Source organism: Lepisosteus platostomus, chromosome 2, assembly GCF_059453375.1.
Source record: "Lepisosteus platostomus isolate fLepPlt1 chromosome 2, fLepPlt1.hap1, whole genome shotgun sequence".
NCBI lineage: Eukaryota > Metazoa > Chordata > Actinopteri > Semionotiformes > Lepisosteidae > Lepisosteus > Lepisosteus platostomus.
Window position 1 is genome coordinate 18,775,697 of NC_142612.1, and position 16,903 is coordinate 18,792,599.

Below are 16,903 nucleotides of genomic sequence, written 5' to 3' on the forward strand. Positions count from 1 at the left end.
CCTTTTCATTTGCTGGGTTTTGCCTTTGCAGCAGGATACTCATGGTAATCAATCAATTCCTTAATGTACATAAGCCTGTACTCCATATATTTTGAAATTATACTGCTAAAATCCCCGAAGTCTCACAAGCCCAGTAATTCAAAATAGTATTTAATGTCTATAGCGTTGATACGTTTTAATAAAATAGTAAATTTTGTATGAGAGGGAAGTTAGTGTGCATTGCATACAAAGAACGTAAAAGTCAGTGCGTCTGTGTTGAGCCTTCTTCTGGTGCATTTTAATAACATTTAAACAATAAAACAAATTTAACATTTTTACTTTTCACTTTTCAGGATGGAATTAACCTCTACTTGCATAAATATAATGACACATCGTCATAGTATAAAGATGATTTTGTTTGAAAAAAAGCTGAACACGTAATTTAATGGTAAAATTACACCACTTTATAAACTGTTAAACATGTTCAATATTCACTGTGAAATGATGGTAAAGGACCACTCAGCCTAAATTGTCTAGAGATAAATAAAAAAAAACAAGAAAATGTTTCACTTCCTGCAGTAAAGAAGGTCAATTGTCCAACAGTGGGTCGCTTTAGATGGAGGATTTCAAAGCCACGTTAGTGTTGGCACTAGAGACTGAGCCATAAATCACATCTTATTCTCAAATGTTTAGATTCAAGACATCACAGAAACCTTGATAACAGTGCTCCTGCAATAGGAGTCATGGACAGTGACAGAAGAATAGCTTTGCTATTTTAGCAACCAGCCAAAACCGGTGTGATCAAGAACTTGGCTTCACTAGAGGGAGCAGATTTCAAAGCTGATTTTCTCTCAGGCACCTAAATGGTGAGATTCAGAAGTTTAGTTTCATTGCGCATAGGTCAGAAACAAACCATCAGAGCAGTTAGTATAAAGAAGACATGGGGAAGTCTTAATTCATCTTTTAGTATTTACTTTAGAATGCAATGCAAAGCCAATGCACTGTTTAAAAAACAAACTGATAAATTCTACCGTTCCATGAGGGAAAAGAGCAGAGGGCATTTAACCCAATGATACTAGTAAAGGAGCCCAGTGCAACCCTGGGGAGTCCTGCTTTGGTTAATTTAATTCAATATTCACTGCATTCAGCACAAAAGGTGTGAATACATTACAGTCAAATCAAATTCAAGTTCTTTGCTTAAAAAGAAAATATATGCTGGGAAGCATTAAAAACAACAATATTGGTTCAGAGGTATAATTTGTTGTTTTTATTGCCTCTGTATATAAAAGACATTTTTAACCATTTCTTGGGATGACAGGCTTATCCAAAGCAACTACCATTTGCACCCAATCACACAGCAGTTTGTAGTGGGTATCTTGCTCAGGAATACAAGACACCAAGGGTTTAACCCCAACACTTGCCAACGGAGAGTCCAGATCGCTGACCACTCCTCTATACTGAAATCCTGTTTCAAAGGATTGGAAAACACCATATCATGTACAGATACATTTAACATTTTGAATTTTGTGGAGTTTTAGTCATTTCTAACCAGATATGAGGTTTCATTCAACCTCAAGACAGTGAGATTTGAAATACTATATTGATTGCCTGCACTTGTGTTATTTCATAGCATATATATAATACTGGCATATTACATTTGGAGGTTTACACTCCTACTGTAAATGGGTATCCTACTGCATAAGATTAACCCAGCATGCTGAAAAACAAATCTAAAGGGCACTATTTAAATTGTGCAAAAACCAGATGCAATACATCTTGAATTTGAATTCATGTTGATACTGAATTCATGTTGATTATTCATGTTTTTCCTTAATCAAACTTGAATAATAGCAAGTTAACATATCAAGGTAAACAATGAAATCTATGAGGAAATGCACACACAGGGAAAGAGCAGGAGAAAACTCTCCCTACTGCTCTCGCCAACGACATCAATGTTATGAAACTTTTGTGGCAAATTCCATGGGTGTTGTCTTGGCTGTTCTCCAGGCTTCCTCTGCGTGCCAGGGAGAGCTTAGAGCTGCTTATGAAACAGACTTAGACGTTTAGGTTGACACATCATATACATCTTCTTGACACAGATTAATTAAACAGGAATGTGGGAATCGATTTAGAACAATGACAGAATGTACAGTGTAGTTAAAAGCAGAGCTCTCAAATCAAAGGATGTTATGTAAAAATTGTATAATGCATTAAAATGCCTGCATTTAGATTGTTGTGTACAGTTGTGGTCACTATGTTATAGAAAACAAATTCCAGCTCTGGAACCAGTCCAGAGAAGAGCAACCAGATACATTCAGGGGCTTAAGGGAATCCTGCACTGCCTGGCCAAACTGAGTCTCTCCAGTCTTGAACAGAAGATTAGAAGCTGACCTCAGACAAGTATTCAAACTCCTCAAGGGCTGTGGCAGTGATCCCAGCAGACGTCTTTCAGAAAGAATGATGAAAGACAAACCAGGGAGCACAGCAGTGAAAGTACACAGAAATGCATTAAGTTCTGAGAACAGGGTGGTACTTCTTTACCCAAAGAGATTTGGGAGCATAGAAAAAGCTACCTAGCCATGTTGTTGAAACCCATACCCTGCTTTATTCCAAGAAACGGATCCTTGGATCAGCTACTAACCAAAAAAAGGCTAGGTAGGCAGAACTGTCTCTTCTCATTTGTCAATATTCTTATGTTCCCAAGTAAACTCGATCCAAGTGCTCTCATCATTAAATATTCGGACCCGTCCGGTGTTCAAAATCCCACGTTCTGATGTTCGGGCTTGATCGCCAAGGCCTCAGCTCTCCCGGTGCAACACCGCCACAGCTCAGAGCTGTAATCCTCTACGGCTCCTTCACCACATTTACGTAGCTCAGCGCGCTTTCCTGCCCGCCAGGCAGCTCTCGCCAGGGAACCCCCGGCGTGCCTCGCCGTGTGAGGAGGCGGGGAAAGGGGAGGGGCGAGGCCGGGGCAGAGCTCCACAGCCGCCGCCGCGCCTGTCAAAGTTCACAGACTGGTCACCGTGTTACACGCCGCTCCGCCTCCTGAACCGAGGCAGGTTCACTGTCAAAGCGGAGGCAGGCGGGCAGCAGAGAAGCACACACCGGGCCAGCAGCGAAGGACGAAAAGTTCAGACAGAAGGCGCAAACCTCACGTTTAAATCACAAATAAACTGCGTTCGGTTTTACATGGTTCTTTTTTATTTAAAGTTGAGAGGTGCAACAGTCAAGTCAACTGATTCATGTTACAACTTTTTTTTACCCCCCCGTTTCAGAGGAACATGCACAAAACATAAGCATACAACTTGTACGTATATGCGAAGTTCATATCCGATTTGTTATGTCACCAAGAGTAATTGTTGAACATCCGGTGTGCTTCACTGTCAAAAAAATAAAATAAAGCGAAAATTAAAAAAAAAATCACAACGGTGGTTTACTTCAAATAATTCCCGAGAGTACAACGGCTTGCTGTTTGAACTGATGCAGTCTAGAAACTCCAAATACAAGTCACTGTCAGCTTCATTATTAAACAGGTGTAGGCTGCACATCTGTGTTACAGCATAAAAATGACAGTCCAAACCTGCTCAGGTCAATGAAACAGCTAAATTTCAATCTGTACAACCTAAATACTTACAGGTCACACTATATTACAGAGTACTTACACTAAATACACAAATATACATGAGGCTAACCCTCAGTGAAATTCAGCTGAACCCCAAACATTTTTTTGCTTCCCGCAGCTAACAAAATCTTGTTTTTTGCAAGGGGGGTGGTAGGAGCGAGGGGGTGGCGGTGGAATAGCGTCAATTTGGAGGGGTGGAGGCAAAAACGCGAAGATAGCTTCCCAAGTTAAATACTGAAAACGTCTGCACGCCACCTCAAGCAAAGAGATCCCCCATCCACCCCCGCCCCCCCGCATCCAAAGGACCACACGACCCAGCTGCGGATGCGACTGTAACTCGCCTCCTGTCCCCCAGGCGCCCCGCATTCCAGATGGGGGTGCCCGCCGTCAAGGTGGCTGTCCGGATTCCTTCACGTTCGCCACCACAGAAAGTGCATTTTTGTTTCTCCCCCTTTTCTGCTCGGCCGCTGCCCCGAGCAGAGCCGCCACACGACAAGTCTTAAAAGATGAGCGCAGCCAACAAGCCGTACAACTCCAGGGCCGCCGATGAAATGGACGTCGCTTGATATCCATATCTATGTTCGGGCACGATAGATGCGCCTCCCGCTGCCAAGCGCCCCGGTCCGCAGTTAAGAGCTCAGCCGGCCACGGAATAAGGTCTTTTTCGTCAAGACGATTGTCTTTTAAAGTGTATCGAGCGTCTTATAAGGTATCGTAACACAAATATATGTATAGAGCTATGTCTTTGTCGCGTCAAGGTTTTGACATTTTTAAATATGTGCAAATTTGGAAACGGACTATTCCTGTGATTGCGGCGTGTTTGTTCTTGAGTTTTATTAGCGCCCCCATCGGCGCAGCCCTGCCCGGCCCTGCCGCGGGGTCTCGGCGGCGCTACGCGGAGGGCCCGGCGCTCTGCGAGGCGGGCTGGGCTGGCGCCCCAGCCTGCTGGGCTGCCGTCCCCGGGGGCTGGGAGGAAGCGGGCGGGGAGCCGCTCTGTAGCTGTGCCTGGAACTGTGCGAGCTGCTCCGGGCTGGCCAGGTTTTTGAGCAGGTTGTTCTCCTGCTCCAGCTGCGAGTTCCTCTCGATCAGTTCCTTTATCTGCTCCTTCAAAACCTCCACCTCCTCCCGCACTGCGTACATCAAGTGACTCTTCACCAGGTCCTTAGCGAGGGAAAGAAGAGAGAGGGTGTTAGAAAAAAAAGAAATCTCGGACAAACTGTGCTTTTACACATGAAGTGCCGGAGTTATAATCGGTGCATTACACTTGAACGGGTTACTCAATGCAAAGCCATCACACTAGAAATCTTTTTTCCTCTTTCTTTCTGTTATTAGGTGTCATGGTACAGTGAGAGCCTGGCTGCACTGGCACTCCGCTTTTAAAATTAGGTAACGGAAACCTACACAAATAGATCGCTCGCCCAACATTTGTGTTTGCCGTTGTCCACGGAGCGCTGCAAAACACGGCTAATGAAGCCCGAAACCATTCCAACAAAACAGCGCCCTGCAGCACCACGCCACTCCTTCTTCCTTAACGTGACCACAAGAGTCGTCATAAAGAACAAAATGGCCGGCCTCCAGCCAGGGGAGCCAATCAGCAGGCGAGTTATTTATAACCGTGCGTTAAAGATTCCGAGTTTGCCTAGCAACAGTCAGTCGAGAGAATCGCGTGAGAGTCTGTGGAGGCACGGATCCAATAACAAAAGAACAGCCAAGAAGGAAACCGAAATCTTCAATACAAACACTACAATTACAGCAACTAAAACTGGAGGGACAAGAGGCCGCCCTCATATAATGTTGTTTTTACTAGAACTCCAAAGTTATACAAATAATACAATAGGTTGTTTTGACAATGTCCTTGTATTTTTCTGCCGAGTAGATGTTACATTCATTACAACAGTGTTGCAATCACGTAATCGAAAAAGTCCTTACTACTTCGAATGCTAGATATAAATAAGACACAAAAACGCTATTTACCTATTTTGTTCACTATTTTCTTACCATGTTAAAGGAATTAATAATTTGTGTTGCTGTTCACGTAAGGCTTACATAAGAAAATCCGATCCATAAATTAAAAAGTGTAAATAATGCAAACATGTAGCGATGTCCTATTTTTATTCAGCATATGAAAATGTAAAAGGAACGTCTTCAGCACAGACCTGAGGGATGTGTGACGTGCACACACCGAAGACTTGCATACTGTACAAACATTCCACAAAATCACTGACTATGCACGGAACATACCGTGCCCGTGTTTTTTCTTCCAGAGGAAAAAAACAACTTACCATTGCTTGTTCAATTTTGTTGTCGATGGCCACCACACTGGCACCCGAAGAACTGAAAAAAGAAAAAAAAAACACAACCTTATTTAATGATCTGACAAAACTAGAGTCGTCTACTGCTTCCAGCACAGTTCGAACAGCATCAAACCGGACAATACCTGCTTTATGCAAATACCTTCCGCCCTGTACCTCAGCAGTATTCCACTGGATACACATAGAAGACACGGTGCTGCTAACTAGGACTTCAACCACCAAAGCATGTTTGAAAAACCCCGATCTAACGAATATCTTCTATTCAGAACGAATCCCTTTACCCAAAGAATTAACGTGGATGTACAGCTTAGGTAAAGTCCATGACAACCGCAAGAAACTAGGCTGTTCAGTACAGCATCTTTCACTGCCCAGCTGATATCCCCTGTCACGTACATCACTGGGAGCCGACAGTTTTCGGAAAGCATTGCGCACAAATACAGCAACAACTGCTAGAAAAACCAGGCGTGCTTCCCCCGTTAAGAGCTAAGAAAAATTCAGCTCTAGAAGAATTGAATGTTGTGCACATTAGCACACACAAAAAAGACATGCAGCATTACTGCCGCTCCTTTCCCGAACGATTTGCAGACTCCCTGCAAAAGGCGACACCGTAATGACATTTACCTATTATCAAGCTTGACAGCCGAACTCTCCGCACCCAACAGTGATGACAAAAAAGATATAGAAAAATTTCTCAGCTGGCAAACACCAAGATCCATCGCCACTGTACAGCACGGGGCATTCATGCTATTTCATCCACATACATCAAATTGCAGCGAAACAAAAAAAATGCCTCCTCGATTGCTAAAATTCACATTATCGACGCTTAAAAAAAGGCGTTTATCGGAGAGAGAGGGGGGAAAAAAGTTATATCCTTATAGCAACTGTCGCAGCTCCGTGAGCTCGACTCGCTTCTAACGCGGCACAAAGGAAATCTCCAAGGTCAGCTCATCTCTGCCTCGATGAAAATCTGCAGGCTCCAGTGTATTTGCATAATTTATGTAAGAAAAACAGCACCCTGCGCTATCCCATTGGCTGAGTGCTAAAAAATTCCAGTAATATATGCAGAAACGCCCCCACCTGGTGCTCGGCCGACTTCTTTAGCATATTCGCAGGGCACATTTCCAACTGGGAAAAACCAGTTGGGGAAAAAAAAAAGGAACAATTCTCAAGCACGATTTATTTTTGCCAACTCGGGGCTTGCTATTTTTTTTTCAGATCAACAACAGAATACTGCGGTAACTTTGATTTATATATAAAAAAATCATTTCATAATTCAGAATATTCACCTTTTTTCCGCTGCCTTACGGTATTAGTTGGCAATGTTAAATCGATCACACGGAAAGAAGCATACCTCCGTCAGCGCTGTGCAGGTGCAGAGCTTGACGTTTACATAAGTACAGTACTACAGTGCATCAGCGCTGCCACCTACTGGTTGAACCTCGGGCATCAACATGCAACTTTCTAGAAAGAAGATGCCATTGTGACAGCTCGTGTTTGTATAGTGCTCAGAATGGCAGTACATAACCTAATATGTCACTGGATTAATGCCTGTTCATTCCATTACTCTATGCACTACTTCATTAAAATACTGTATATGCAAAGAGATCCAGATATACAACGTCATCATGTTAAGAAATAATGCACTAAGAGAACAGCCTCAAACTTTAAGATGATATTTTAAGGACATGCAAGGGGACAATCAGATAATCCATCAAAACAGCCATATGCAGGATCATTGTTGTTCTAAGGATTTATCCGTTCAATAGTAATCAAATCATTTGAAGCTGCATCTTTGTTTCGCAAAAAGGCACGTTGTAATATTTCATGTACCATATCAACACATTTCATGTAAATAACAATTGAGTAAGTGTACTGTAAAGGAACAAGTAAAGGTTTATCTCATGCTGAAAAGAAGAGAGAAATGGTTTGGCTATGGAGCCTTCTTCGGGTGCCTGCTTGAACTAATTCTACCCTAGCTGCATTATGAGTACACTGTATGACGTCCATCAACAGCCTGTCTTAACTACTGAGCTTCATATGCATTCCTGATTATACTCAAATCATGTAGAACACTATAAAAAATGTATGTTTTGTGGTTCCACATATTTCCCTAGTCAAGGCAATAAAACATGTGCAAGATGAGCAGTCCTGGAATTTTAGTATGCTTTCATGGGGAGTGTCCACACCTGTGTGCCAAGCAAGCTTCTCTGTCAGGTGACAGGCTGGCCACAGCAGGGTGTTCATGCCCCAAATCTTCCACCTACACTGCAGGTGAAACCCTTCCTTCTTCCGTCACGTCATTGCCCTCTTCGACACAGAAGCACCGGCACAAAATGGCGGAGATGATCTTTCACGTACAGAGAACAAATAAAACCACCAGTTTCATCACACTCCAGACAGCGTCAGGCCACTATATTTGTTGCGCTTGCGAGTGGGTTCAGGTGTAATTCTCAGGCTGGATGATTTTCAAAGAAACATCGACAATTTTCCGAGAAGTGTACAAGGAAACCTGTGCCCGTCGGGAAATAAGACTGTGCCAAAAGGGAGTAAGGAACAATAGTATCTGCTACCACTGTAATGGTAGATTGGCAGGCTGTGGGATAAGAAATAGTCAGAGTCTTGCATGTGACCTGGGAAAGAATCACCGATGGCTTCTGTGCACAGCTACAGACTTGCCACCAGCTATCAGAAAAGGATTTCCCCACCAGTTCTTGCTTCCATTGTACTCGTGGCTCCACTGCTTTCATAGGTTTGTTGTCTCTGGGCCTTGTTTTCCCCAGCCTGTGCAGTAACAGTGTGGACAGACAGGAGTGCAGTATTCGGGATATTGCAGACTGGCCAGTTTTGCTCCTCATTTCAACGTCTATTGGTTTCAAAGGGCATCTCAGTTTTATTGCACCTCTGTCGGCAGAGGGAGATTTTCTTTAGCACGCCACTGGAACAGCCCTGTCTGGACCCCAAAGGTTACTTTTTATTGAGTCTCCATCTTAGGCCAGGATTAAGGGAATGGCACATTCCCTCCTACGATGTTGTTGCGTGGAAGGTGGTGGAGTTCTAATAAACTGACTAGAATAAGCAGGGGGTGAATTCCATGCTGAAAAACAGAAGCGGCGTTTCCTCTTTCTTCCAGTGTGGAATTAACCTCAGCCTTTTCCTTCTCAGTTTGCACATGGATGCAGCTCCCTTCTCAAAACTGTGAAGAATCTTCCTTTACTTCAGTTTTCACGCTGCTTCCAAATGCATTTTAATATTACGAGTTCCTTTTCAAGTTAACATTGTAATGAGCAAGTCATACTGAATACCGTGATAGTTGTTAATGGGTTGGAGCTGGATTAAGACCAGTACACGAAATAGGTATTCATCCTAGAAACGTCAAGTGGAGACTGGGATTAGTAATACTGAAACAGCGCTCCTCTTTAATTATAAAACATTAGAGCCCTGATGTCTCCAAATGAAGCCCACATGACTCGCCAGAGTCAGCACAATAAATAATGACTTCTTGCTAGGCTGCTAGCGAACTGCATACTCCTGCCAATACTCAACTCCTTGGGCCCAGCACAATGTAATCAGGTTAGTGAAGAACCATTTGCTCTCATGTAGGATACGATCATGTGGGCTGAATGTGATGTGATCTAACTTATTAGGGAAATTTTAAATCACGACAAGGCTTGTAATACTAACAAAAGGCCTACTAAAATTAATTTTGGTTAAACAGTCATGCACAAATGTAAATACGTATTGAGTTTTTTTTGTAACAATACGTGTAGTAATAAGTATAAGTCATCAAAAGCCAGGAGGAAGCTTCTACAATTATCACTAATACCGAGAAGAACATTTGTGAATTAGACAAGTCTTTTCTCATCTAATTCCAAGGATAATGCTGAACTTATGTCACACACACATGTCCGCAATTGTAATGAAAAATTATAAAACAAAAATTCATCCATCAGTTTTAGATAAGTCTTTAATGAAGGAAACTGTCCTTTTTATAAAAGTATATTTACATAATGGGAAAAGAAACGATTGTTATTTTAAAACTTTGAAACGTACTTTATTTTTACCAGGACCTTTCCATTTGCCAGAAAAAAAAGAAAAGCTTTTTACGTTTGATTTCCAAGAATCTCTACTGTTCTACATCACTCTGAAGGTTGTTAATGAGGAGCCACATCTTAACCGCAACGCTGGGTAACTAACCGACAATGAAACACACAAAGAAGCTACATATAAAGTTGCCTTTACTAAAATATATCAGTACTGCAACTAAAACACTGCATAACACATCTGTTGTATAAAGCTATAAACACAACAAAATGTAGGCTGTCTGTCATTTAAAACATTCATTAAAGAAGCAGCCCAATAGCTCAGGCAATAATGCGGCTTATTCATGCTCGGTCCAAAACATCGTCTCTATAGACCAGACGTCTCCAGCTCCAGAGTGCTTGCAGACTGTTATGAAGACTGTAAGACAAGTGGCAATATGGGTTTGATCCGAATAGGACGTGACGTGGAATGAAGCCGTAGGCTTTTAGAGATGAACGCCTTTGATGTGTTAACCACACCCACCAGAGGGCAGTTGACTGCCGCAGAAAAGAGCTTATTGTGCAGACAGTAATGACTGGGGACCAGCTAGGTACCCTTTCAAAAGTGTCACTATGCCTTTAAAATATTCCCGCGAGAAACGTCTTCCTTGTTTGGAACTCCTCTCCTGTGAAAAGCACAAGACGGTTCGGCTGCACATTTCTTCAGAAAAGAAAAGGCCTGCTTTCTAGCTCCTGCTATGATGCACCTGCACTCTACACTCGACACTCTACCACTGTTCCCACTTCGAACACAACACAATTTCCACATAGCTACTACCAAAAAAACAAGCAAAACACCATTTGTTTGCTAATCACGCTCTGCAATGGTGAATGCACAGAAGTGTTAAAGTAAAGCAGAAAATCCTGTTAAATAAGCAGGAAAATAGGTCCATATAATGGGAGGCTAAAAGTCGAGTTATACACTGAAAAAGTGAAATAGACAATTTGAGCTGTAAAGCATTTTTTTACTTCTTTCTTTCACTGCAGAATTAACATCTACTGGTTCCTTCTGCAGCCCACACACGGAGTAAACTCCACGAGTTCATACACCAGCTTCAAAACCTTACAGTTTTAATTCATGATTAAGAGGCCAAAAGGTCTAAAAAGAGGTGTCAAAAGACCAACCAGGGCCAATACCAAAGAGAGAATTAAACGCAACCGACTGGTCCCTGTTTAAAAGTAGACACTTTCCACTGCAGGCAAAGAAGAAGAGTAAGCTGCTCAAGATAAATTCCCATCTCTTCCGGAGTTCTTTGACTGGAAGCTGGTTTAGGCAATTACAGAATCCAAATATACTCCTGGAACACGCAGGCTGACCTTACTGTATTAGCTTTGGTGTCATTGTGACTTTCCCTAAGAAGCTTATCATGGTTATTTTGGTCCCCCAAGGCCTTCATTTTAGACAGGCATCTGGTATGTAAAGCCTATGTGGTTAGCAAATAAGACCACTATTAGACATTCATAGTATGCAATAACACCTTACTAGGCCATGATAAAAAGTAAACTTCTGAATGGTACAGAGATTACCTATGACAAGCATTCATGACATAAAAAACTGGATTTGATATAAAACTGCTTTGAATGCAAAAAGAAACATTTTGTACCTATACCAAAAGAACTAAAAAACATAAATGCTATTGGTTCCAATACCTCCTGCATTTTTAATGCACCTCAGCATATTACTGCACTTTGGAGACAGAAGTATTTCATTTGCGCCAGAGCTGAAACACGGATTTTTCCAATGTGGAATTACCTTTTATTTAATCCTCTGTATTTCCTTCACACAGCGATTAGGTCAAACACAGAACTGGCAAAGAATATAGATCCATTTTCTTGAGATTGTTCACAATCTCATTGGAAACAGGACTTTCAAGACGAGGTGATTACTGAAACAATTATCACATTATCAAAAGTAATGGGTCACCGAATTATCAGTTCAAGACCTCAGTGTAAGACAGACATTTAAAAATTTCGCGTTCTAGAGTTTCTCAACTGATGTGCCTCCAGAAATTTGAAAAGCCTCAAATGAGAAAAATAAAAAACAACTGTTTATATACAAGTTCTGTGGAATAACCAAAGTGTTGTGCAGCATGTTCATTGTCTACATGAAAACATGAGACAGATTCCACACTCAAAAAAAGCACATGGGAATTGCGAGTGGCGAGAGTCAGGTTTTTTAAGATTGACGGGGAAAAAAAACAAAAACAGAACATCTGAGAGCATCTGAGCAAGTGCTGTTATGTTTCACAGTCGCCAATTTTTGCCAGGATAAAGCAAGGTGACTAAGCACTTCAGGGCAAACTCAGATTAAAGGGAACTGCAGTCCCAATTTCTAAGACCAATCAGACGAATCATTTAATCATTTAACACACTAAATTCATTGACGTTACAGAAAAAAATGACAATTTCAAATTAAGCACAAAATTGTAAACTTTGTGAAAGTACTGTAGGTCACCATGTTGATGCAAACTCGCATTTGAGCTCCCATGAACTGCAATGTGATGTGGCCCTTCCTGCTCACTAATCACCGTAACAACCAATGTAATGTGATGTACAGGAGAATAAGTACAGGTTGTGCAGCAGACACTTCATCGCAGAAATGTTCCAACATGATCTGCAAGCAGAGTTAACAAGTAGTATTTGTTGGTATTTGTCGGAATCAAAAGCAAGATTTCAGATGGATTAAAAGAGATGTTCATATGCCCAATTGTTTACAATGTAATAGAGCCGCAACCCAGAATACGGCACTGTGCATACTTGGAACTTTACTCTATTTTGTGATGTAAATGAGTATATTTTACACGTTACTGTGTACATTTTACTTTGATTGTGGTTTGAAATGCGCTACACATTGCTGATCCTTTCTCACTAGGAAATACAAAAACAGTGTTGCAGTTCCCCTTTAAAGAGTGAAAAATGTTTTGTTGACAACTTGAATAGCGATGTACTTGGGTTGGTGACGTGCCCGAGAGGAGGGCTGAGATGGGCTGCGCGATCTTTACATTCATGCGAATGTGCTGTAGCCCGAGAAACACCGCATTAAGGGATATGCTGCTAAAGGAGGCGATTATACGTCAGCTGACAAGAGACTACGGATGCCTCCGGAAACTTCTCAGATAGATTAGGAAAAGAGGACCCTGATTTCTCAGCTTGCCCCGCTAATGACTTTCAACAAAGTCACAACTCGCCGTAGCTCTACCTGTAACACACATGTGGCACACTGGACAAGAGCATGCAGACAAACATATTAAGAATGTTAAGAAAGAACAGAAGGCTGTTCTACCCAAGCCACCAAAACAGAGACTATTTCGATGTTGAGTAGCAATTTCTGTGTCATATATTGTAATCCTTCCAGAGATCCACTGACTGGGTGTCACAGCTAAACTGGTATAAGCACTCCTGAAAGCACAACTCTTTTCCTCTCATTCAAACTTCAATTTATTAATTTGGTTGCCCCTTCTTGCCCAATTTGCCAAGCCAGAACATCAGTTTGGTTGATATCTAGTAGGCACTGTCTGTAGCTATGAAAGCACTTTCCCTGGTGATGACCCCATTAAATTCTGACGTTTCATGCACTATGATGTACCTTAAAAAGCAAATGGACCGCTTAGGGTAGATGGAGGTATAAATAGTCATACTATCACCTCCACTATTTAAAAACTGGTGCATTTCTGTGACATTATATATATTCAAACAGTACAGAGACACTTAATACAAAAATACAACGAAAAGACTTGCATTAAACATTCCTAACCGTTACCTATGGATTAAAGTAAATGCAATAAAGCAATGAATTGATTTTAGAAAGTCAAAGATCTTTTTTGTCTATATAAAAAGCCATGCTGAACATTTGCTGGATTTAATTTCTGTAGCCTAATAAAGTTTAATTCATACTTTTATCATGAATACAAAAGTTTTTAATTATGTATCTCACTGTGCTTAGGTCTTAATTCATTGTTACTTCAAAGCTGCCTTTGATTAAGGATTATTTATGACCAAGGGAAATGTGAAGAATTCTTTTTTCCAAGCAATGCAGGAGAAAGCCACAACTGTTACCACTCCGCTGTAATTCTAGCTTTGCTAAATGACACTACGTGTCTGTACCACAGTGATCCTGTGGATACCAGCTCGCTTCTAGGTGATGCTCAGCAGTGCTGCTGCCCATGTGGAGCCCAGGCAGCATAAACATACCACTATACAATACACACTGTTGGAGCAGGTCCCGTGAGACACTGCAAGGAAATGTGATTCTCCTCCACACTCTGCTGTCTGCCTAGCTCAAACATTTTCACTGAGGGCACACTAAATGCATATGTGTAGCTGCCAGGCAAAGTGCAATGGGAATTTGCCTAAATCAGCATTATTAGTTGATATATATATACTAAAGGAACAGAGCTAATTTTTTTTTAAAACCAAACACAGACCTTCCTCATTACAGCACAAAGTTCTGGTTTAGCACTGAAATTTATTTTAATTTAAATTAAAAAAAAACATCACAAAGCAAGGAAGCTAGTGCAGACTAACAAGCAAACAAGAGTGGACAAAGCAAATGGCGAAGGAGAGAAGGAATCAGAATAATCAAAATCGAATTTTCTAGTAAAGGCACAAAATGCTTGTGTTCAAACTCTTCAAAACTTCAAAAAAATTAGAAAATATTTTGATAATTATAAAAAATGCTAAATTAGCACCAGCCATTTCACACATTTAAATAAGCAATCAACAAAATCCATATTCCTCAGTAGTGTTCATTATCAGACTTTGCTTCTAAAGAGCCTAGATGATGAAAGATTAAAAGAAGATAATATTTAACCGAAACAAATCTCAAAATTCCCTCCCATTTTTGGACCTTTAAAAGACTTTTCTTTATCTCAGTAATCTCAATCAAACTGAGATGCAGCAGCATTATATCAAATTTTGGTCACAGTAAGCACTGGACTGTGTTTAAAAAAAGGAAATTAAAGAATGTAATTCTCAAGTACAAGCTCTCTCGACTGCCACATTACAAAAAGACTTGCCACATGAAACGACCATATTTCACTATGATACGGATGTTAAATAATGCGATTAACATTATATTTTAAAATAGAGAAACCTTAATCCATACACACAAGTATTTCAAGCTAGAAACATAACGCAGATGAGTGCATTGTAAAGAAACATGCTCGGATTAGTGAACGGTTAAGAAGATTACACAATTTTTATTCTTCAGACCAGCAGGCATTTTAGATGAAATTCTGTAAATAAATACCACCCTTGCAATTGTACAAAATCAAAATATCTAAAAGATAACCAATCACCTGATGACTCGAACAGTAGCCACAAACATATCTACATTTAAAAAAACAACAACAACCATAGTAACGAAACTAAAGCTACTTCATCTACAAAACGTGTCCGAAATCCCTCTATCTGTTCTTTCCACTTCAGCCTCCTCCATATACCAGTGATTTCTAAAAGCACAATAAGTAATATTTACACAATTACAAATCGAAAAATATTATCCAACAAATCAAAGGTTTCACAAGTGCACTGCACCTACAAGAATTATGTACTCAAGATTTAAATTAGTCCTCTGGATTACACAAACACTATTCCACGCCCAAAGCACACACTTCTGCAAGAATTCCTAAAATGGAAAAAAAAAACAGATAAGCTTCTTTTGCAGCAGATTTGATCCCTGCAAAACTCGGATACCCCCTACCTACAAGAACCAAAGTGACACCGAACCAAACAAAGATCATAAAGGCACTTTTATCAAGCTCACATGGGTCGTGTTTCAATTCATGCTGTTCATTTCTTTTACCTTTTCAAGTGCTGTTCCAGCTCCCAAAACAACAGTTTCAGGGCCATTCTGTCCCGGCCTTGTACCTGGAGAACTGGATCTCTCATTGATATGTTAATTTGACGTTCACCTCACATTACCAAAAGACCAATCTTTTTCAGTTAGGGTTTCCTTTCTGGGAAACTAAAAGCCTGCATTCTCCACACCCCCCGCCCCACCAGTGCAGTATATTCCGTGCAGCTGCATACAGGACGAGAGTCCAGGGCAGGCTTGTCAAAGCAGAGTGGTTATTTCTTCAATTGTCTTCGTGTGCAGTGCTCACTGAGCTGCTTCGGGGCAGGTTGCTAGTGACTGCATGAAAACAGAAAGCAGGACGAGCCGTGATGTCACGCAGTTCTCGTGTCACGTGACGAGCTGTTACATAAACCATCAACAGAGATTAAAATCTTCATGATGATTAGTGATTTTACAGCTCACCGAGTACAGGCTGCCTCCCTGCTAAACACTGGGTGCTCGTCACGTTATTTCCTTCGAGACAGGTCCCTCTGGTTTAATTTTGTGTTCAAGGTATCTTGTCACTTCTCATCACCCTCTTATACTACGGTTATGAACTAAGGGCTTAACAGATCCAGATCTAGAGCAAAGCACACGTCTTCCATGTCTGAAGTACTGAACACCGTAAAGAACATTTCTTTAAGCACCTGTCCATATCTAAAGTAAAGAGCAAAGGTTCCTTTTAATATGTAGGATAGCACTGCTTCAATATGATTCATGGAGAAAAAATCACGTAGAAAAGGGCTCCCATGCAAGTTAAGGACTCAGTTGAACATTGACATAAATGTTACCGGCTTTAGGCTAAAGAATATTAGACTTTGTGTTACTGGCTTTTTCTTGCAATTATATGTTCATGTCACTCTAGACTATACACTTTGCTTTACTTCACAATAATGTAATAGCTCTTGTTCAGAGGAGGCGTGAAATCAGTGAAAGGGAATGTGTGGTGAAGCAGGCTCAGTTGCATCATACTAACAAGCAGCGCAGGGTGAAGTCTGGACTGTGCAATCCGATTCCCATTCCCATCACGCTAGAAAGCGCCATCAAAACAGAAACAGATTAGACATGTGGCTCT

At 41.1% G+C, this 16,903-nt stretch overlaps 1 protein-coding gene across 3 annotated transcripts in view; it reads right to left on the bottom strand.

The window, feature by feature from the left end:
• Window positions 1–3,157: 3,157 nt before the first annotated feature.
• Window positions 3,158–16,903, bottom strand: part of tsc22d1 (TSC22 domain family, member 1) — a 71,312-nt gene continuing 57,566 nt past the window's right edge. The window contains exons 1-3 of one of the 3 annotated variants that reach the window (XM_088602709.1): window positions 15,796–16,116; window positions 5,884–5,935; window positions 3,158–4,762 (exon numbers count right to left, since the gene is read on the bottom strand). In XM_088602709.1, coding sequence (XP_088458835.1) covers window positions 4,493–4,762; window positions 5,884–5,935; window positions 15,796–15,881 — 408 coding nt within the window. In that variant the 5' untranslated portion in view covers window positions 15,882–16,116 and the 3' untranslated portion in view covers window positions 3,158–4,492. Of the gene's footprint in view, window positions 4,763–5,883; window positions 5,936–6,534; window positions 6,871–15,795; window positions 16,117–16,903 lie in introns of those variants that run through there. The other 2 variants (XM_088602700.1, XM_088602690.1) reach the window with 2 other exon arrangements.